The sequence below is a fragment of the Prenolepis imparis genome, unplaced genomic scaffold (genome assembly GCF_030444845.1).
Source record: "Prenolepis imparis isolate NDT839.2.m4 unplaced genomic scaffold, iyPreImpa1.0 SCAF_2, whole genome shotgun sequence".
NCBI lineage: Eukaryota > Metazoa > Arthropoda > Insecta > Hymenoptera > Formicidae > Prenolepis > Prenolepis imparis.
In genome coordinates, this window is record NW_028141160.1 from 2,544,554 (window position 1) to 2,568,174 (window position 23,621).

The 23,621-nt window shown below is 28.7% G+C and overlaps 1 protein-coding gene across 1 annotated transcript in view; it reads left to right on the forward strand.

Annotated features, from left to right (window-relative positions):
• The first annotated feature begins 199 nt into the window (after positions 1–199).
• LOC145946770 (estradiol 17-beta-dehydrogenase 11) overlaps positions 200–23,621 on the forward strand; it is a 42,412-nt gene continuing 18,990 nt past the window's right edge. The window contains exons 1-5 of the mRNA XM_083056526.1: positions 200–375; positions 13,522–13,772; positions 15,221–15,345; positions 15,886–15,996; positions 16,064–16,225. Coding sequence (XP_082912652.1) covers positions 13,532–13,772; positions 15,221–15,345; positions 15,886–15,996; positions 16,064–16,225 — 639 coding nt within the window. The 5' untranslated portion in view covers positions 200–375; positions 13,522–13,531. The remainder of the gene's footprint in view (positions 376–13,521; positions 13,773–15,220; positions 15,346–15,885; positions 15,997–16,063; positions 16,226–23,621) is intronic.

Genomic DNA, 23,621 nt, shown 5'->3' on the forward strand with positions numbered 1-23,621 from the left:
AAGCAGTGGTATCAACGCAGAGTACTAAACTTTCATTCCCCTCTTCCTTAATCAAAATGGGACCTTTCACTCCACCAGTTATTTTCTTGCATCTATAGTCCTAGTGGACTACTTATACTACAGTTTAGACTTCATGATTCAACACTTCTATAGTGCGCTTGATAATTCAAGCGCACTGGAAGAAGCGGTACAGTCAACATTTGCTGAGTACCTAGTGCGCACTGCTAGTGACTGTGGCTGTACTGCAAGATATTTGTATCACTCTGCATCTCTCTTCCTGATACTAAGTTCGAAACTAAACTTTCCGTGTAAATTGTGATTTCTGAAAAGTTCTGCAAATTGCTGATAAATCAAACATCGATTTTTAAACAAAAGGTAATCAAAATTGATAGATAATTAAAATAAACAGAATATATATATATATATATATATACATATAAATAAAAAAATTAAAAACTTAAAACAAAAATTCTTAAAATAAAAAATATATAAATTAATAATAATCTAAATTATGTGTGTATATACAGGATGTTAAAAAAAAGGGTTACATATTTTGAGAGCAGGTAGTATTAATCAAAATAAGAAAAAAAAGTCTACAATTAATATCTTTGAAGATACAGGCTATCTTTACATTTGAACTTATTGTCTTTTCTTATTGATTGTATCACTTTTACATTGCAATAAACAAAAGAATACTTACTAGTTTTGCTATGGTAACATTGTATAATAACATTAGATTTGTAAATATCAGTATCAGTATAAGAAATAAACAATAAGTTCAAATAAAAAGATAGCCTGTATCTTCGAAGATATTGTTTATTATAGGATTCATGTTCATTAGACTTTTTTTTCTTATTTTGATTAAACTACCTGCTCTCAAAATATGTAACCCTTTTTTTTTTAACACTCTGTGTATATATATATATATATATATATATATATATATATATAATTGTAATTTATCAAATTTGTGTATTATTTTTATGAAACTGACGTTTTTCAAAAAAGTTTTTTATTTTTTCTGTATGTATTAATAATTATATAAACAATTCTAATGTATTAAAATTAATTTTTTTCCAATAATTTAGCTATTAAAAAGATAAGAATAAAATTTACGATATTAGGAACATAATGTGCCCAATATCAGAAATTACAATTTTTATATACACTTTCTTATACACACACACACATATATATATATATATATATATATATATATATAATCTTTTTAATAGCTAAATTATTGGAAAAAAATTAATTTTAATACATTAGAATTGTTTATATAATTATTAATACATACAGAGAAAATAAAAAACTTTTTTGAAAAACGTCAGTTTCATAAAAATAATACACAAATTTGATAAATTACAATTTAAACACAAAATACAAATAAATTACAAAATAATATAAAAGTTAAAATCATATTAACATATTATATTTTAAATTGAAGTTACATTTTTAATTAATTATATCAATATCGGTGGGTGTACGATATTAGACAATTATTCATGAAAGAAATATGGCTATTCGAACGAAGAAACAAAAGTCTACAATTTAACTTTTATTAATAAAATTAAAAGACCATTAACCTATAGACTTCATATATGTTAAGAAAAAAATACGTTTTCATTTAAAATACCTGGCTAAACACACGTACGCAAATTTTATTTTAGACCAAAACTGAAATAATTTGCACCGACAAACTGACTATACTTCGTTCACTTTCACAACTAACGCTATACTGCATAAAGAAGAAGCAGACGGTTTCTAAGTTAAGATGGTTTCCAAGAGAGTGCAGCATTTACCAGTAGAGAAATACAAATGTACGATAATAGAAAGGTGTACGATATTGAACTCATTCTCAGTTTCTTTATACAGGGTGTCCGATTTTAATCTATCACTCTTCGTAACTTTGCAGGGAGCGATCGTACAGAAAAATGTTTCATACAAAAGTTTTTTGACTTTGAAAGGGACATAAGATGGTATCATTGGTTTGACTTTAGATAGTCGTTTAAAGATCACATAAAGGTCACCTTCAATTTCTTAAATGGAACCTACTATTTTTTATTGTATATTCTTGTAGCTTTTCTCGAGAGCTTTCCAAAACACTATAATAAAATGTTTTTCCGTTAAATATTTTTCGAGTTACGAGGCTTGAAATTAACAATTTTTTGATAAAATGTAAAATATCTTGTAAAATATTCAGTTTTCGTTAATCTTACCTTAATACTTTTATGCACAGAATAATGAGACTAATCAATTGGTGTAAAGGAAAGACATAGTTGCTTTCAATAAAAAGTACGCAGCTGTATATTGCAAATTACATACTTGTTTTGAAAACAATTATCTGTTTTTTTTTACACCAATTGATTGGTCTCATTATTCCGTGTATAAAAATATTAAAGTAAAATTTACGAAAACTGAATATTTTACAAGATATTTTACATTTTATGTCAAAAAATGAGAGCAACCTCATGTCCCAATACAGCACCGAAAGATTGCAGAAACATTGCATTATATCTTGCGCAAGAATTAGGCGTCAAAACATCAACAGTAGTCATATCAATACAAATCTGTGGGCGCTACAGTGTGTACAAACAACAAACACGCTTATCGACACAAAAGAAATCTGTCAAAATTAAAGTTTATAATTAAATGTTGGAGAATCTATCTATCGCAATTGCATATGCATAATGAAGGCTCTTCGTATCAGTCTGCAAATTTAAATTGTTCTTTTGTCGTTTGATAATAGCATCTCAGATATTAATCGTTTATTGAGGAAAGGTTCATTGTCCAAGAAATACTTTTTCTCATTCAAAATCATGGTTGAAGTCACGTCGGTGGTCTGTAATGACCGAATGGTTAGAAGAAACTCTCCTTATATGCTGTCTATGTTCGTTAATACGGGTAGATAGTCTTCTACTCGTCTGTCCGACGTAGGAAGCGTCACAATTTTTACAATATATTTTATAAACTACATTCGAGGTAGATTCTTTTGGAAACATATTTTAACTTTTATAACATATTATATTAAAAATTAATTAGCAAATTTTCGCTTTAATCAGTTGATTTCTGTCAAAAAATATTAATAAAGTGAAAATTTGCTAATTAAATTTTAAAATAATAATATGTCAAAAATATGAAAATAGTTATATGTTGTATATAATATCCCAGATAGCAAAATGTTAGCAGCATGTCGGCAGTATGACAGCAGATCTAATCATGACTTTACAGCAGATTCCTATCCACTGTGTCCGCAATTGATGATATTCTGCTAGCATAGTTAGTAAGCAAAATCTGACAGCAGATTGGCGGCAGAAACCGAGCAGATCTGCACATATAGTTTGATGGCAGATTGGCTGCAGAAATCGAGCAGGATCTGCACAGTTCCTTGCCATTTGAATATATAAGTATAATAAAATTCAATATTTTTCGATGAATATAACAGATGCATAAGACGTGTTATCCGCTACTTATAATTTTTTTTTCATAAATATGATATTTAATGTATAACATATTATATTGTATGTAGTTATATCTCACATAGCAATTTTAAATGTTCAATTTAATCTATTAATTAAATTAATAAAATAAATTGTAAAAATAATTAAATTTATATAATTTATAAAATTTAAGATATAATTTATATGAGAATTAAATTCTGCTTTATGCTTTAAATAGAAAGTAAATGGATAATTTTTCATGTATATCCTATTGATTCTAATAAGTTTAATATTCTCATGTTAGACTTGTCAGATATCAAAAATTAAACTGGTAGAAAAATATACTTTTGACCTTTCATTAATAGCCACGACTTGCAGACTTTATATCTATTTTTAACAGAAATTTGATTGCGAGAAAATACATCACATAGCGGTAGGTGAAGGAACTATTAAATAACTGCAAAATGTAGATCCTGTTGTCAATTTGCCATCAGATTGTGCGCGCGCAAATCTTGCTCGATTTCTGCCGTCAATCTGACACCAAACTGCGTTGCGCAAATCCTGCTCGGTTTCTACTATCAATCTGCTATGATAATTCTATACAAATCCTGCTTGATTTCTGCTACTGACTTGCTGCCAAATTATGTCAGCAGATTTTATAACATTTCTGCCAACGTTCTGCTATCATTATCTGATATAACAAGTTTTGTATAAAATCTGCAGTTTTTTTGCTGGCAAAAATATATAGCACACAGTTTTAATACATGCTCTTGACAGATTTGGCTATCTGGGATGTTATATCTTATCTTCGATTATAATAATTTTTAACAGAAATCATCAAATTAAATGTTCTCAGACTTATAGTTTTCTTAATTTTTGAATTTCAATTTTGAAAGGTTTTCGCGAAAATTAAGCAACCTATAAAATCGTAGAGCATCGTGCCTAGGTGCGTTTTAAAAATCTCTTCAAGGCCTACAAAACGAGCCTACAGAAAATGTTCTAGTGCTTATAGAGGCCTTAATTTTTGCAATCAAAGTTTTAACATTTTTCGTGAAAATTAAACAAACTATAAATCATAGAGCAACGGGTCTTTAATATTTTTGTTCTTTATTAATACTTTTTAACAGAAAATCAGCTTATTGAAGCGTTAATTTGCTAATTAAATTTTAAAGTAATATAATATGTAAAAAATATTCTAATAGTAATATGTTGTAAATAATATGTTATAGTACCTTACCCGCGATTAATACTTTTTGACAGAAATCAGCTGATATGTGTCAAAAATATTAATTGAGTATAAAGTATTATAACATCTTACTTAAAATGTATTATAATTTTAATTTTTATAACATATTATTATTTTACAAATAAATGCTTTAATCAGCTGATTTTTGTCAAAAAGTATTAATATAACGTTAATTTTGTAATTAAATTTTAAAATAATAATTATATCTCTGCTCAATTCTTACTCGATTAAATGAATATATATTTTGCGAAAAATGCGTTTTGAGATCTATCAACGCAATATATGAAATTAAAAATTAATTGTAAAATCTTATAAATAATTTTATTAATTTGATGATATCAATCGCGATTGCGTGTAGAGAACAATCTTTTTATAAATAATGCGTAACTATATACATACCGGGTGTCCCATTTTAAAGGACCCACTCAAATATCTCAGAAACACTGCGTTAAATCAAAAAATGTTTCCTACAAAAGTTGTAGGGTTTCGAGGGGGACATAACATAGTAATATTCATATGACCTTGGGCGGCGTCTCCAAGGTCAAGTGAAGGTATACATTTTTTAAATGGAAACCCATATTTTTTATTATAACATCTTTTTCTACTAATTAATTTGAACAACTTTTATCTGAAGCATTTTTTTACTTTCTTTAAAATTCATTCTCACCTTCACTTAAGGTTAACCTTCACTAACCTTGGAGACGCCGCCCAAGGTCAAATGAATATTACTATATCGATTAATTTAACTACCCTGTTGAATATTACTATGTTATGTCCCCCTCGAAACCCTACAACTTTTGTAGGAAACATTTTTCGATTTAACGCAGTGTTTCTGACAATGAGATATTTGAGTGGGTCCTTTAAAATGGGACACCTGGTATACCGCGATGATAGATCTCCAAACGCACTTCTACTGCGCATTCGCAATTTGACTTACTTAGATCATCGAAAAGTATCTGACGAAATATATTTGTGAATCTAATCAGATAATATATTTTCTGCAGATTACTGTTGCACCAAAAATATTAGAGCCTATACACTTTTTAATTAATATACATTTAAAAAAGTATGCGCCGTATAGGATCCGTATAGGATCCGTGGCAATAATTTGATGATACCAAAAATTTTAAACAAGCCAAAAATTTTTTATTTACATATTTCGATAGTGTATTGTTTGTAGATTATTGTTGCACCAAAAATATAAGAGCCCACACACTTTTTATTAATATCCATAAAAAAAGTCTGCGCCGTATAGGGTCCGCGGCAATAATTTGATGATACCAAAAATTTAAAACGTGCCAAAAATTTTTCATTTACATATTTCGATAGTATATTGTGTGCAGATTACTGCTATACCAAAAATATTAGAGCCTACACACTTTTTAATTAATATACATAAAAAAAAGTATGCGCCGTATAGAGTCCGCGGCAATAATTTAATGATACCAAAAATTTTAAAGAGCCAAAAATTTTTTATTTACATATTTCGATAGTATATTGTATGTAAATTACTGCTATACCAAAAATGTTAGAGCCTACAAACTTTTTAATTACTATACATAAAAAAAGTATGCGCCGTATAGGGTCCGCCGCTATAATTTCATGATACCTAATACGTTTTCTTCAGATTTTAACAATTTATTCGTTAATTGCAATTATATTATAGTATAGATGTCTGTGATTTGAATCCCTTCTCTACTTCTCTCCAAACGGTTGGCAAATCGCGAGAAAAACGGCCATGTGAGGCCACATTTTGTGCATTTTGGGTAACAAGCTAAATTTTTTTTGTAAGTTTTACGCATTTTTCATATTTTTGTTTGTAATATTTATCATTTTTTTCATTATTCTATAGTTTTACGTATATTCTATAGTTTTATAATTTTGTAAGCAATTTTTTTGTATTCTATTATTTTATCGTATTATTTTAGAGATTATCGTAAAAAAGGTTATATAATCTACAATGAACCATTTTTATGTGATAAACAATGAACCATGGTTTTTCATTATTAACAACAGTTTATTTATTTTTTTTAACTGACTAGTTGCTACAATAAATAATAATAAAAAAAATCTGAGAAATAGTCTGATTAAAAATTATAAGAATATTAAAAATTTGATTGTGAGCTTCAAATAATAAAAACAACATAATTAAGTCAGCTTTAAATTTATACTATCCTAATCTTATTTATCATGTCTTATAATTACCTCTTCCCTAAATAAACATTTTAAAACATAATAAAAATAAAATAACTCTAAGAATTCACAGTATAACATATGTGGTTCATTGTTTACACACCCCTGTACACAATGAACCATTTCACATTTTTTTAAATAAATTGAAATTGCGGTTAAACTTAAAAAATAATTTATGAGTTATCTTCTACATTATATAGCCAACTAAATTCATAAACTGCATGCAAAAACACAGATCTCCAACTCAATAATTGAAAAAGATATAAGCCTCTGAAATTTACATGGCTCATTGTTGGACTACCTATCCTACGCAAGTATCTGGAATGAAAGACTGAAAGAAGAAATCGGAAAGATATTAGAGAAAGGACAGTTTGATTTCATAGAAGGAAGAGGTACTATCGATGCAATATACACGCTGAATTTTGTAGTAAATAGAGAAACAGCAAGAAGAGGGGAAAAGTATTCGCATTTTTCGTGGACCTAAAGCGTTTGACAAAGTAGATAGAACAAAATTAGGAGAAATGTTGAGGAGACCAGGAACAGGAGAACAGCTAAGGAAGAGGATAATGGAAACATATAAAGAGACGAGAAATGTTGTAAAAATAGGAAACAAAAAGTGGGAGAAGTTTTTGACGAAAAGCGGAGTTAGACAGGGATGCCCTATGAGCCCCACGTTGTTCAACATATATATAATGGATTGAGAAGAGGAAATGAGAAAGGTGCAGACCGGTGGAATCCGTAGTAAAATAAGAAAAATTGTGGACACTAACATATGCAGATGACATCGTGCTACTGGCAAAGAGCAAACAGGAATTAAAGGGAATGATGAGATTTAAGAGATATACAGAAAGAAAAGGATTAATATGAGTTCAGAAAAATCAAAAGTATAGGTGTTTAAGAGAGGAAGAGGGCGAAAGAAGAAAAGAGAGTGGAAATGGGGGGAAGAGAATACAGAAGAGGTAAAGGAAATAAAATACCTAGGATAATGCAAAAGAACGGAGGAGCAGAGAAATACATAACAGAAAGAATAAGGAGAGCAATAATAGCGATGAAACAAACCTGGAGTATTGGAGAGAAGCTATTTAAAGGTGACTATAGAAGAATGAAGAATGTTTAATGCACTGATGAGAAGCATAGCATTATATGGAGCAGAAGTGTGGCGATGGAAAGATGAAAGCAGAATAGACAGACTAAAAAGAAAATACGTCAAATGAATACTGGGACTGGACAGAAGAACGCCGAATTATATTTTGATAAAGGAAATAAAAATGAGAGAATTATGGATGGAAGCAACGAAGAGAGCAATAAAGTATGAGGAAACAACAAGGAAATTGAAAAAGAAGATAGTAGTGAAATGTATGAAAGAGTTAGACAGGAAGAAAAGAAGAGGCGAAGAAAATAAATGGGAAAAGAAAAGAAGAGAAACGTTGGAGAAATCGGAAATAAGCAAAGAGGAGCTGAAAGAAATAAGAGAGAAAGAGAGGCCAAGATAGATAACAGAAAATAATGGAAAGAACAGAATGGAAAGAAAAAGAAAAAAGAAGAAAGAGAATAGAAGACTCCAAGTAAAACGAGTATTATAAAAATATAAAGATAGAAGAAATACCTAAATACCTAACAAGGAAAAAAGAGAAAGAAGGATAGAATGATTGCGAGATACAGATGCGGGAATGAAATGAGAAAAAGTCTCAACATTGGAAAGAGGAAGAAGAAAGAAAGTGCAGAGTATGCAAAGAAAGAATAGAAAACGTGAAGCATGTTCTGAAGGAATGCGAGAAGACTAGAGAAGAAATGACAATAGAAAAATTTTTAAATAAAGATGGAAAAGAATGCAAGCTAATGAAAAAAATAAATAAATACGAGATGAAGAAAAGAAGAAAAACAAAGCTGAAATCGAGAGAAAATAAGAGAAAGGAGAAGAAAAATGGAGAAAAAAAGAAAAGGGAGAAGGAAAGATTAAAGCAAAAGACAAAGTAATAGACTGTGATAGACTGTTAAAAATGTTAAAATATATAAGAATATAAAGTTTATAGAATTAAAGTATATAAAATAAAAATATAAACATAAATTAGATAAAAAATATAAAATAAGAATAAAACTAAAATTAGTTGCGCTCGTGTATTTTTAATAATAATATTGATATGATAAAAGGCCAACTAACGAGCAAAATTATATAAATCTTATACAAGTAAATTATTTATTCACTCTTTTACATTATGTAGAAAAATAATAACAAACGTTTCGACTGTACGCAGTCTTCTTCAATGTTAATGTCTATTATATATAATATTGTAACGACAATCATCATTTTAACGATGTATTAATGTGTTGTATGTAAATTTGGTTACAAGAAGTGAAATAATGCTATCGTGATGAAAGATAGTGTGTTGGAAATAAGATGTATCTAATCTCTGACTCGGACAAATAAACTCATCTGTGAACAGACACACATTAGCTATATATTATCGAGAACTATGACAATTCCACGCCTTCAAACAATGGAACGGTAAGAAGTTCTCCACCTCTCCGTTGAGGAAAAAAAGCCGCGGAAAAAACGTCAAAAATTCACAGATGGGAGAGAGGAGAAAAAAGGAAAAAAGCGATGATAGACAGAATATCAGCATTATTTCACTTCTTGTAACCATTTACATACAACGCATTAATACATCGTTAAAATGATGATTGTCGTTACAATATTATATATAATAGACATTAACATTGAAGAAGACTGCGTACAGTCGAAACGTTTGTTATTATTTTTCTACATAATGTAAAAGAGTGAATAAATAATTTACTTGTATAAGATTTATATAATTTTGCTCGTTAGTTGGCCTTTTATCATATCAATATTATATATAGAATTAGTTATTAGTTTTTTAGTTTATAGTAGTTTTTATAGTTTTTCAGTTTTAGTTTTTCAGTTTATAGTTTAAAGTTTAAAATAGTTTACAGTTTATAGATTATAAGTCACACAATCAATAGTTTTCTTTTTGCAGTTTGTGGAAATTTATTGTGTTGGTTTGTTTTTGTAGTTTGTAGTGTCCAATGCTTAGTATTAAGTTCTTTAATTTTAGCTATCAGTTTAGTCTAATCTTTAGATTTCAGATTATAGTTTATAAGTTCTATCCGTTCATTTAATTTAATTTAATTTAATGCAAGTCAAATTAATCTTTACATCAGTTTTTAGTCATGTATTTTCGGTTTAGTGTTAATTATACTTTATCTTTATCTGTAATTTAAAGCAAATTGTAAATGTAACCGGAAGCCATCCAAAGCCGAAAGGCGTGGATTAAAACTAAATAAATAAATAAATAAATAAATAAATAAATAAATAAAATAAAAAAATTAAAATTCTCGATTTAGTAACTTTGAACCGATATTTTTCTCGCCTACATCTCTTTAGGGGGGGGGGGGGGGGAGGTCAGAGGAGAACTTAGGAATTAAGTAATCTCGAATTGAGATACAATTCCTAAATAAGTCTTGGCATCAAGCAAAAATTCGTGCCCCGTGCACAATTATCTAATTGTAGCAAAAAATTAATTTTTGCTATAAGCGACGCACCAACATCCGCGTTCGACTCTTATAACCTGTCTATTTTTATATTTATATTTGATATTGAGAACCTTAAAAGTTCTTAAAATAAAATAATAATAATAAAAAAATTATATCTTATTCATATAATTTATAATTTACTGTATTTAATACCAATAATAAATTCCAAGCAATGCAACAACGCCACTAGTGATGAAATAGTCAACTCTTATTTTTCTCGAATTTATACGTATAACAAGGACAGACTTTATACGTGTAAAGATTTCGCACTCTATAACCTTCATAGATACCAGTAATAAATATACACAGGCAACTTAATAAAAAATAAATAATAATAAATAATAACATGAGCATGCGCAGTATCTTATACAGCCGTAAATTAACATTTTCCCACTTACCGACATCATAAAACTTTAAAATTAAATAAAAAAAACAAAAAAAAAACAAAGCATGAGCGACAATTTTCCTTCTCACAATATACCATTTTACACATAAAAATGAACAAAAATTTCAGGAAAATCAGAGGTGGGGGTGTTATGCTGCACATTTACCGTCATTTTTTAACTTTTTTTCGTTTTTTATATAATAAATGATTATGCTCTCATTTCATTATTGTGTACTTTAATTATAAAAAAGGATTTATAAAAAAAATCTATATAGCCAACGAACAGATTATCGAATTAAATTAATATTCGCATATTATCAGTAAAACAATAAATCTAAAATGTCCTGTAACACATATATGAAACTTATAAATCAAAATCATAAAAAGCCATGAAAAAATCTGTCCGTCATCTAAAGATTAAAATATTTGAACATGTAAATTATACAATCTTTGCTTAATAAAAAATTTAATAAAAAATAACACAACATACATCTACATAATCATTCGATATTTGATCATATTCAAAAAAAGTTGCTATGCTTATTACAATTTTTAAAAAAGAGAAGAGAATTATCATTTTTATAATTTTTCTGTAAAAATAAAAAAATGCTAGTAACTAGTACTTTCAATCCTTAAAAAAAATTTATTGTATCGATTATTATTAATAAAATTCATAATTTAGTGGACAATCTATTGCGAAAATTATAAATTAGGTCATTGAGGTCAAATATATTATGTATATTCAAATTTAACAATTTTATACATTTCGCTAAAATCGGGTTTATATACAAACAAAATATGTACAGTTTTACAAAATATATACATTTTTACAGTAACAAAAATATTTACATTTTTATAAAAATTTAATAATTTTTCAAATTTTGCCATTACATTGATTTCGTCAATTTATCAATATGAGATTCGTATTTAACTAAAAAGACTTAAAAACTAAAAAAGACTTTAAAAATTCATAAATTTGAATAAATATAATTGAAAAGTATTTGATAGATCTTTATCTGATCTGACACACACACACACACATATCATATAACTTTCCTGTAACTTTTTATCATATAAATTTTTGTATATTTCACAGTTAAAAAAATATTTTCTTAATATAAGGAGATCTAGAAAACTAAGTTATTGAGAATTAACATAATTGAAAAATATATAATAGTAAATCTTCAATGGTCTAATTCATATAACTTTCTTGTAGCAGATTTCATATTTAATCAAGATCTTATTAATAGTGAAGAGACAATAGTCCAGTCAAATTAGATCAAAATATAGCGATTTAAAAAAATAACCGGTAAAAAGCTATAAATTGGTGGAGACCTTTATCTTGGCATACTATTGAATGTACTGAAAGTCCGGACCTCTATCTGCAGGGCTCGATCCGCCATCTTGGAAAAAAGGTGCTTCAATTCTCCGATCTTTACATGCCTTGTTCGATGTTTTTGCAGTAAAAGTAAATTATGAAAAATATAGTTTCTTATGGTTTTCGATCTTCTGAATCGAATGGTGTATGTTAAAATTGGAGCTGACCGAATTTCTTAATGTTTTTGGCAAATAACCGACATAGCGTACGCCAATTTACACGTTCATGTCGGTTATTTGCCAAAAGCATTAAGAAATTCGTCCAGCTCTCAATTTTAACATACACCATTCGATTCAGAAGATCGAAAACCATAAGAAACTATATTTTTCATAATTTATTTTTACTGCAAAAACATCGAACAAGGCATGTAAACACCTGGGAACTGGAATGCCGTTTATTCACTTAAAACATTAATAAATTTATCTAGCACCCGATTTTAATATACACTGTTCGATTAAGTGGATCAATAATTATAAAAATGTGTGTTTATTTTTTTACTGCAAAAAAATTAAACCTGCGAATTCAAACATTTGTGACTCGCGATACACGCGTCTGACTCGCCGCGCCGCGCCGCGCCGTTATCACTTAGTGGCGGCTAGTTTCAGCGTCATAGAAACTATTAAAGATATGAAAAAAATATATTGGACCTTTTTTATAAAGAATTTAATGAGCTTTATTTTTCATTATAACCTTCAATACGATAGGATCAACAATTACCGAGATATGAGGAAAAAACTGAATTGAAGCACCTTTTTTCCAAGATGGCGGATCGAGCCCTGCAGATAGAGGTCCGGACTTTCAGTACGTTCAATAGTATGCCAAGATAAAGGTCTCCACCAATTTATAGCTTTTTACCGGTTATTTTTTTCTTTTTTGCTAATTTGACTGGACTACAAGAGAGAAATATAATAATAGAGAAAAAGACAAATCAAATTTCTTTTGAAGGCTGAAAGTTAAACAATAACATACTTATTATATCTTGCAACAAAACTTCTCTAAGTCACTTCTCTACGATATAGCTATAAGAGATAAAATACATTAAAATTTTTAAATATTAATATAGTGTTGTATTAAAATAATATTTTTTTGCAACTTTAACTATAAATTTCTCAAAATTATGGCATAATAGAGCAATTTGAAAGTCGAAATTGTATTCAGCGTAAAAGAAAACAACACGAAATAATGATTTTCTTACTTGTTAAAAAAACAGTTATTTTTGTTGAATTTGTTACTGAATAAAGATTAATAATAAAAAATTATTCTGTTTTTGTATTTTATTCCGTATAATGTTTTATTTTGTATAATATTTTTCAATAATACTTAGAAATCGAAAAATGGTGAATCTGAAGGAAGGCGCGCACATGATCTATGATATATTTCTATTCATCAGTATAGTGATAATTCACGTTACTGAGACTGTGATATTAACACTAATTCCTCGCAAATATCGAGCAAAATCTATTAAAGATGAAATTGCTCTCGTTACTGGTGGTGCGAGCGGAATTGGCAAATTAATCGCGATTAAGCTTGCCAAACTTGGTGCACATGTAATTGTCTGGGACATCAACAAAAATGGTAAGAAATTATTTTAATTTCATAATTAGATAAACAATTATTTTTTTGTAATCAAATAACTCATATCTAAATTGTTTTAAGTCTATGCATATAAACACTCAATATATATAAAATTCCGTATACTTGTTACATGCATATAGTATAAACAATAATATCCATATAAATATATACAAGGTGTCGTAAAGACCGGATCAACTCTTCAGGATAGATTCCTGAGATCATTTTAAGACAAAAATCCTAATTCCAAATGTCGAGGCTATAATAGTTTTTGAATTATAAGCATTTATAGTTAACGAATCAGACCACTAAAGTTGGCGCGCTCAGGGGTGACACAACGCAAAGTGCTAAAGGCGAAAACTAACTATCGCCCCTTCTATTAATATTGATATAAAAGATTATTTATTCGAAAATAAGATTGCTTATATTGATATTTCCATAAACGCGCATTGTTCAATATAACATTTTCTTTTTTTTAAATATTGGAATAAGTGGACATTTTTTATTTTTACGTGATACATAAAACGCAAGCTATCAGATGATATTTCTTTCAGAAATTTGCTATTAATTTCATATCTTACAGACAAAACTGTAGTTATCAAATAAGGAGATGTGTAATTAGCAAATGTATTTACAATTATTTAATAAAATAAGCAGCTATTATTGCTAATAAAACTCATTCAAATACACTTTAAACGTTTTATTAAAACAATTCGGAGGAACTAAAAACATTTAATACTATTAAATTGATACATTAAATATTAAATAATTCTTTTAATACATTATTTTAACAAAAACAATAAATAATAAATTAATTAAGAGTGGCGATAGTCAGTTTTCGCACTTTGCGTTGTGTCACCCCTGAGTGCGCCAACTTTAGGCGGTCTGATTCGTTAACTATAAATGCTTATAATTCAAAAACTATTATAGCCTCGACATTTTGGTATTAGGATTTTTGTCTTAAAATGATCTTAGGAATCTACCCTGAAGAGTTGATCCGGTCTTTACGGAACACCCTGTATATATGTCTAATATTTCATTTTCACCAGTTTACGCTCAAATTTTGCTTTACATGAAATTTTATTTGTTAATAAATTTTTTAATAAACAACAAGCAACGTGACTAAAATCTTTCGGAATTTTCTCAAAATTATGACCTGATAATATCTATCAAGATAAAAATAATTCGAGATGAATCTTTTAATCACGCACGATATATTTATCAATACTAGGCTTTTTTCTTATTATCGTTTAACATCCTTTATATTATTTCCTGAATTATATAACAAACTTACAATGTACATGTCTTACATAAATTAGCAAACATGTAACTAATATGTATATCTTTATCTAATTTATTTAATTCCTTAAAACACAAACATAATTTTATGTAAATTTAAAAACATGCTAATATGGACAAAGTATAAATATACACATGTAAATGACATGTAGGTCTGACGGAAATTGCGGAGGAAATAAGGAAAGCCGGTGGAAAATGTTACACATATTATTGCGATATTGCTGACAAAGAAGAAGTTTATCGCATTGCGAAAGTAGTACAAATTGAAGTCGGAAATGTGAGTAAACAATTAAATAAATTTTTGTGAGTTTTATATAAACGATGATGGATTGTCTGTATTGTGAAATCGTTTAATAGACAATGTTTTTATTATAAAGGTTTCTTTATTATAAAGTTTTTTCACTCTCTATTTTAGTAGCATACACAAAATAAAAATGTTATTGCGCGCTTTGACTTTCGCTTACTTTCTCACTCTAAAGATTAGAGTCACTTGTCATGTAATAATATGAATTAAAACGCACCAGAAGAGAGTATGTCTTTACGAAACTTCAACTTTTATTCGCAATACATAATGCATACAAAATGTATTATAATTCGTGGTCACGAATTATATGGCACTATTTCTGAATGAAAAATGAGTCACAAAATTCTGAATTATTTTTTCTGTGAATTCTGATACACTCTAGATAAAAATCATAATAACATATCACTATGAACATTCAATTATATGTATATGCAAAAGATGATTTAAGTTTCTTTAAAAATATATTTTTTTAAATCTAAAGTAAAAAATAAAATTTATAAATAATTATTTCAGGTAAGTATATTAGTGAATAACGCTGGATATGTTTATGGAAGAACTTTTCTAGAATTACCAGATTGCGAAATTGAACAAACTTTTAAAGTAAATATTCTGTCACATTATTGGGTGAGTATAAACATTGAATTTCCATTTTGTAGAAATCATTTTAATATTATATCTAATATCACCGCAGATTACAAAATCATTTTTGAAAGATATGATGAAAAATAATCATGGTCATATCGTGACAATAGCAAGCGTCACGGGACTCATAGGAACTTACAAATGCACGGATTATTCTGCGACAAAATTCGCAGCCATTGGATGTCACGAAAGTCTTTTTACAGAGCTCAAAGTGCGTAAAAAATTATTAAATAAAGTAATAAAGCGAATACTTATTGAATGACACCCGATTGCGTCCCGTCTGCCTACGAAATTACCTGATTGATTAATCTAGTAAAAAAAATCCTAAGCATTGTCACTATAAATAGTTATGGCAATCGCAATATAGGCAAATGGGACATTCAAAAAGCTAGTATTTAATCCGTTTTATATTTTCTCTTCTTTATCACTTTATTGTTGTCAAATACAATCTAACAAAAAATAACTTTTTTTCAAATTCAAAGAACAGAATAATCAATTCTTTTATACTCAATACAAGTTCGGCCTTTAAAAGTTCATAATATAATTGCAAGAAATTTAAGATGAAATTGTTCAGAAAAATTATTTTAAAGTATATTTTGCCATGCTATATGGCATATGTGATATGTTGAAGAAGTTTTATTCCATTCAAAATTAAATATATTGTTAAAAGTATTATTCTCAAAAAAATGTATTGTGAAGAATAAAGTCCACTTTAAATAATCAAATTATATTTAAATTACTGAATTTAAATTACAAATCTGATATCAAATCAGAAAATAGCAAAATTAATATGGAGGTAAAAATTGAAAAACATTCGAAATTTTGTAAAAATTTTTATGTGGAACTTTTTCCAGTTTTTGTTGAATACAAATCCGATGTTAACATTAACAAATATAATATCCATTGAACTCATAGATTTATGAAATTTCTAGATACAAAACCTTGTACATTCGACGTCATAAAAATCTTTCTGCTTGAAAATAGCTACTTTACCGAATCAAATGTTCGTTTTAATTGTATGTTGGCCAGGCACGACAATGTTCGCTCGTTGCGCCTATAATCCGCACAGATGCTATACTAAACTAGATTGCTAACATGTCACTATTTGAATAGTACGGCTTGCATCTGATATGGTTTCCGATGTATGAGAAAAAATGACAGCGATTCTGTATGTGTGTGAAGCATTGCATTTGTGTGAGGCTTACTTATAGCGTCGGTGTGTGTCAACGTGTGGCCATGAAAATTGCTATTGTTTTAAGTTTTTATTACTACTTTTTATTTTCATTTTTTTTTTATAATTATTTTATTTTTATTATTTCTTATTTTTATTATTATTATTTTTATAGTTATTTTTTATTGCTTTAATAAAAAATCAGTTAATGTGATAAACAATATTTAATTTTAAAAAACGTACATACATATACATATGTAGTATGACGCTACGAATTAACAATCCGAATTAATAATGTATATATTTATAACATAAAGAACATTATCTAGAATAAAAAAATTAATATTAAGCATTAAACATTGAACATTAAACGCATTGAACATAAAACATTAAACATTGAATATTAAACAGTTTTCTTGATTTTAAATTAATATCTCCAATATGTCGAAGCCATTTCTTTAAATGGTCTTCGCTTTTAAGTGGAAATCTACAAAATTAAGATTTTATTTAAATTTATTTAATTTTATTTAATAAAAATTTTATTTTACAACCTATATAAAATTGCATTAACCGCTATTTACTTTTTGTGAAATATTTATATTATTTAAATGAAAAAAATAAATGGCAATAAGAGCTTGGCGCTATTGGCGCGCACACACACACACACACACACACACACACACACACACACACACAGGACGCAGAATTTAATATAATACAACAAATTAAAATAACATTGTAAAATTTATTCTAAAAATTCTTACGAAATTAAATAATGCTTGTTAAATTAAAAATTAAAATTATCGCGGACGTTTCATCGTTTCCTGGCTCACCAACCTTAGAAAGATGTAATTGGAAACAGACGGATGATAATAATTAAACCAAAAATTTGCTACTTCTTCGGACCGAGCGATATATTTTATGGTGACTTCGTTTATTGCTTCTAATTTATATTGTAAATATTATAGTAAATATGCGCTGAAGATGGCCCTAAGAGGGGTCCGAAACGTCTGTGATAATTTTAATTTTTAATTTAACAAGCGTCATTTAATTTCGTAAGAATTTTTAGAATAAATTTTACTCTGTTATTTTAATTTGTTGTATTATATTAAATTCTGCGCCCTGTGTGTGTGTGTCAGAGAGAATCTAGTAAGAGTGGAGCGGATAGTGTTCTCTACTCTGATTGGTTCCGCTATTCTCAGGTCAACTTCCGCAAATGTGCATATATATATTGAATACATAACATAATACATAACCTAGTCACTATTATTATTACTGCTTAAAGTAAAACGAGAAAATGTTTATGTATGTTATAAAACAGTTGTGTGTGTGTTATATTTTAATATAATTAAAAAGAAAAAAAAGGTAAATGTCATTTTAATAAGCAAACATAGTAATTAATGCATACAAAATCATGAAATAAAATTAACCTTTTATACACTCATTTAGTGTTACCAATTATACATTATTTTATGATTTTGTAATATGTATATTTATTTATATTTTCTTGATATTATACACTTTTATAAATTGTACACAAATAAATACACTTCCTATATTTATTCGATCAGTGTACAGGTAAATAAATAAATAAATAAATTTTCTAATTTATTTTATAATTATAAATAAACATTCCTATTATATACATATATATTAATATCATTGTACCAGAATAACCGCGTATTTATCTATGCTTATATAATATGAGCCTTGACATTTTTTACTTTTTAAGGATTCAATAGATGCAAATAAAACATATAAGTAAAAAATACTACAATATTTTCCAAATATTAAAAGAAATTCTAAATATACAAATTAATAAGTAATTAAACAAATATATATATATATATACATATGTAAATATAACTGGAACCTGAAATCTAAAAGAGGTTAAATATCCCGCTCATTACCAAAATGTTACCTGAAAATGGCGACTTCCGGTGAATCCGCTCCACTCTTACTAGATTCTCTCTGGTGTGTGTGTGCCAACAGCGCCAGGCTCTTACCATTGCCATTTATTTTTTCATTTAATTTTATATTAAAGGAGCTATATATTATTAATTTTATTTATATTATTTATTATAATAATTAAATATGATTCTTAAATTCGGCCTAAGAGCCAAGCACGAAAATTAATTCTAATTTTTCGGAACGGTATCTCTTGGTTTGAGATTACTAAGTTCCATCAAATTAATAATCCTCGAATTTTTACAACGGGAAAATAGGCGAGAAAAATATAGGTCCGAAAAGTCGCTGAAGCGGGAATTGAACCCGCGTCTTTCGCTTGCCGGGCGACTGCTCTTACCACTAAGCTATTCAGACCCTTTCGATCCTATATTTTTCATTTGCCTTATATGCCCTATTATTTTTTATTATAATAACTTGCTTAAATAGACTGACACCATCCTTTTTTTTGTTGCGACACTTTTTAATGTAACAAGAGGCCGGCATTTTTATTTTAAAAAAAATTAAAATTAATTAAAATTTTTTTGACAGCAGTGTTTATAACAGCAGTTTCATCGATTACGCTGACACATTCAAGACTGCCGCCATTTTCTCTCATACAACCGGAAACTTCATGCGACGCAAGTCCGAAACCCATGTTAACAATCTAGTTTAGTATAAACATCTGTCTTTAACTACTAAAATACACTCGTCAACAAAATTAACGCATATGTATTTTGAGTCAAAATTTCGCATAATTTCAAATAAGCATAACTCCGCTAAAAATGATCGGATTTCAAAAATTTTTTTTTCACTGTCAAGCTTAAAGTCTCTACTTTAAAAACCATTCGTCAGATTTTTAATTTATCCTCCTCCCCCGTACGCCACTGCTTCAAAAGTAAGGACGTGTTTTGTCTAAAAAAAATTGCGTACTTCAACGCACTCCACGGAGTAAAATAAATTTTTTTCGCAAATCTTATCATAACTATCGTATCATAACTATATTTTTAGCGGAATTATGCTTATTTGAAATTATGCGAAATTTTGACTTAAAATACATATGCGTTAATTTTGTTGACGAGTGTATAAATATGGACTGCCAGTTACCCCCACTTTTCCTATATGGACAATGCTAAAGAAAGAATCCAACATTGATTCGATATATTGCGATATATTGAGATATATTGCGATATATTGCGAGAGTTAGGCCCCGCCCCGATGACCAAAAAGCAGGAATTTCAAACACATCAAGATTATATTCAACGAAATCTTTGGGTCAAAGATAAAAATAAAATACATTATAATATTATTATTTAAATAAATAAGAGATAATGATAAAAAACAAAAGAAAACCAAGTAGCAAACTTGTAGCAAAGCTTTCACTTCACAAGGATTAGTTCCTCTGTTCACCACTTGGTCATTGATGTCGCAACAGGTCTTGGATTTCGATATAAGCTAACATTAGCAGTCCATATTTATATAGTCAAAGACATCTGTGATAATCCGACGGTTCAATTAGAATGAGCTAGGGAATAAGTTACGTTGCAAGTGAATGCGTATGCGCGCACGAACACACACACACAAATAATTTTTTTAAAATAATATAAAAAGACCACGCACTAATTATATGAAAAAAGTGATCGCCGTTAAAATCGACCAAAAGTATGGAAAAGTATACTTCGTGTGATGCTAATCAGAAATTCAAATAGGCACGACCTTCAAAATATGTTAGTTTTTAAGCTACGAGCCTATAAATGTAATATTTTTGCTCATTTTTAGACAAAAAATAGAAAACTGTGGGCTCGTAGCTTAAAAACTAGCATATTTTGAAGGTCGTGCGCATTTGATCTTTTGATTGGCATCACACAAAGTACACTTTTTCATTTTTGGTCGATTTTAACGACGGCCACTTTTTTCACATAATTAGTGCGTGGTCTATAAAAAGGTGACCACCGTTAAAATCGATCAAAATTATGGAAAAGTGTATTTTGTGTAATGTCGATCAAAAGTTCAAATAGGCACGACCTTCAAAATATACTAGTTTTTAAATTGCGAGCCCACAGTTTTTTCTTTTTTGTCTAAAAATGAGCAAAAATATTACATTTATGGGCTTGTAGCTTAAAAACTAGCATATTTTGAAGGTCTTGCCTATTTGAATTTTTGATCGGCATCACACGAAGTACAATTTTCCATAGTTTTGATCGATTTTAACGGCAGCCACTTTTTTCATATAATTAGTGCGTGGTCCTCTGTTTATTTTGTCTATTTTTGTCAACAACTATCAAATAGTTAACCCTTGCAATAACAGCCGCTCGATAGTATGAATATAATGCACAACGCGAATCGAGATAATCACTCGTGTATGTACACGCACCGGCAGGAATGGTGTCCGGGGTTAAGATGTGTACATACATACCCAGATAGCAAAATGTTAGCAGCATGTCGGCAGTATGACAGCAGATCTAATCATGACTTTACAGCAGATTCCTATCCACTGTGTCCGCAATTGATGATATTCTGCTAGCATAGTTAGTAAGCAAAATCTGACAGCAGATTGGCGGCAGAAACCGAGCAGATCTGCACATATAGTTTGATGGCAGATTGGCGGCAGAAACCGAACAGATCTGTCAAACGCAATCTAATAGCAGATTGGCGGCAGAAATCGAGCAGGATCTGCACAGTTCCTTGCCATTTGAATATATAAGTATAATAAAATTCAATATTTTTCGATGAATATAACAGATGCATAAGACGTGTTATCCGCTACTTATAATTTTTTTTTCATAAATATGATATTTAATGTATAACATATTATATTGTATGTAGTTATATCTCACATAGCAATTTTAAATGTTCAATTTAATCTATTAATTAAATTAATAAAATAAATTGTAAAAATAATTAAATTTATATAATTTATAAAATTTAAGATATAATTTATATGAGAATTAAATTCTGCTTTATCCTTTAAATAGAAAGTAAATGGATAATTTTTCATGTATATCCTATTGATTCTAATAAGTTTAATATTCTCATGTTAGACTTGTCAGATATCAAAAATTAAACTGATAGAAAAATATACTTTTGACCTTTCATTAATAGCCACGACTTGCAGACTTTATATCTATTTTTAACAGAAATTTGATTGCGAGAAAATACATCACATAGCGGTAGGTGAAGGAACTATTAAATAACTGCAAAATGCAGATCCTGTTGTCAATTTGTCAGATTGTGCGCGCGCAAATCTTGCTCGATTTCTGCCGTCAATCTGACACCAAACTGCGTTGCGCAAATCCTGCTCGGTTTCTACTACCAATCTGCTATGATAATTCTATACAAATCCTGCTTGATTTCTGCTACTGACTTGCTGCCAAATTATGTCAGCAGATTTTATAACATTTCTGCCAACGTTCTGCTATCATTATCTGATATAACAAGTTTTGTATAAAATCTGCAGTTTTTTTGCTGGCAAAAATATATAGCACACAGTTTTAATACATGCTCTTGACAGATTTGGCTATCTGGGTACATACGCGGAAACAACTGCTTAGAGCATATAGACATGGAGGGAGAATACTGGTCTGAAGTGTCCACAACATCTATGCAAGAGAGAAAGGTATAAGTTCCTATTCGTCTTCTGTGCGCAAGCGTTGTTTCCAAGCAACTGTTATTGCTGTGCAGTTGTTATCTATTTTAAAAGAAATTTGGAGCTGTCATTCATGTCTCCCAGTTTAGCGCACGCGTATAGAGGACGAATAGGAATTACTATATCTTTCTCTCTCTCACAAATCTTGGGGATACTTTTGTTTCCCGGAAAGTATATACTATTCTCCCTCCATATATCGATATGCTCTAAGAATACCTGCGATATATTTGACTCCTCCAAACGCGCATTTCTTGGTACACATTTTCCATATAGGAAACTGTACCACAGTGTTCTTCTAAAAACGTGTAAATAAAAGTCGAAAGGTAAATCTAATATAGAGGAGAGGAACAATTAAATATAGAGACCTTATGATAGAAATATAAAAATACCTAAACTTGACTTACTCTTCAAGAATTAAATTTTCAGAAACATGCAATATAAAGTATCAGTAAAATAAATATTCCAACACAAGATTCTACACATTTTTGAATCAGAATTGTTAACAAAAATCTTAATATGTCATTTCATTATTATCAAAAGACTAATGACTTGACTAATGACTTACAATTTAAAATATATGTAAAGAATTCACTCGACTATATAAATTAAAGTAGTAAATTTAAAACTTCTTGAAAATATTGATGATAGAATATCATCACATAGAAATAGAAGAAATTTAAGAGTTCAGTGTCACTTTATTAAAACCTGAATGTTTGCCTTTTAATATTAATTATTTCATATTAATTATTTCATTAGTTTTCTCGTGTAGCAAAGTTCTTTATCTAGGATCTATACATCCCAATCAAAATCATGTGTACTTCATTAATTCTATAGTCAGTACCAAGC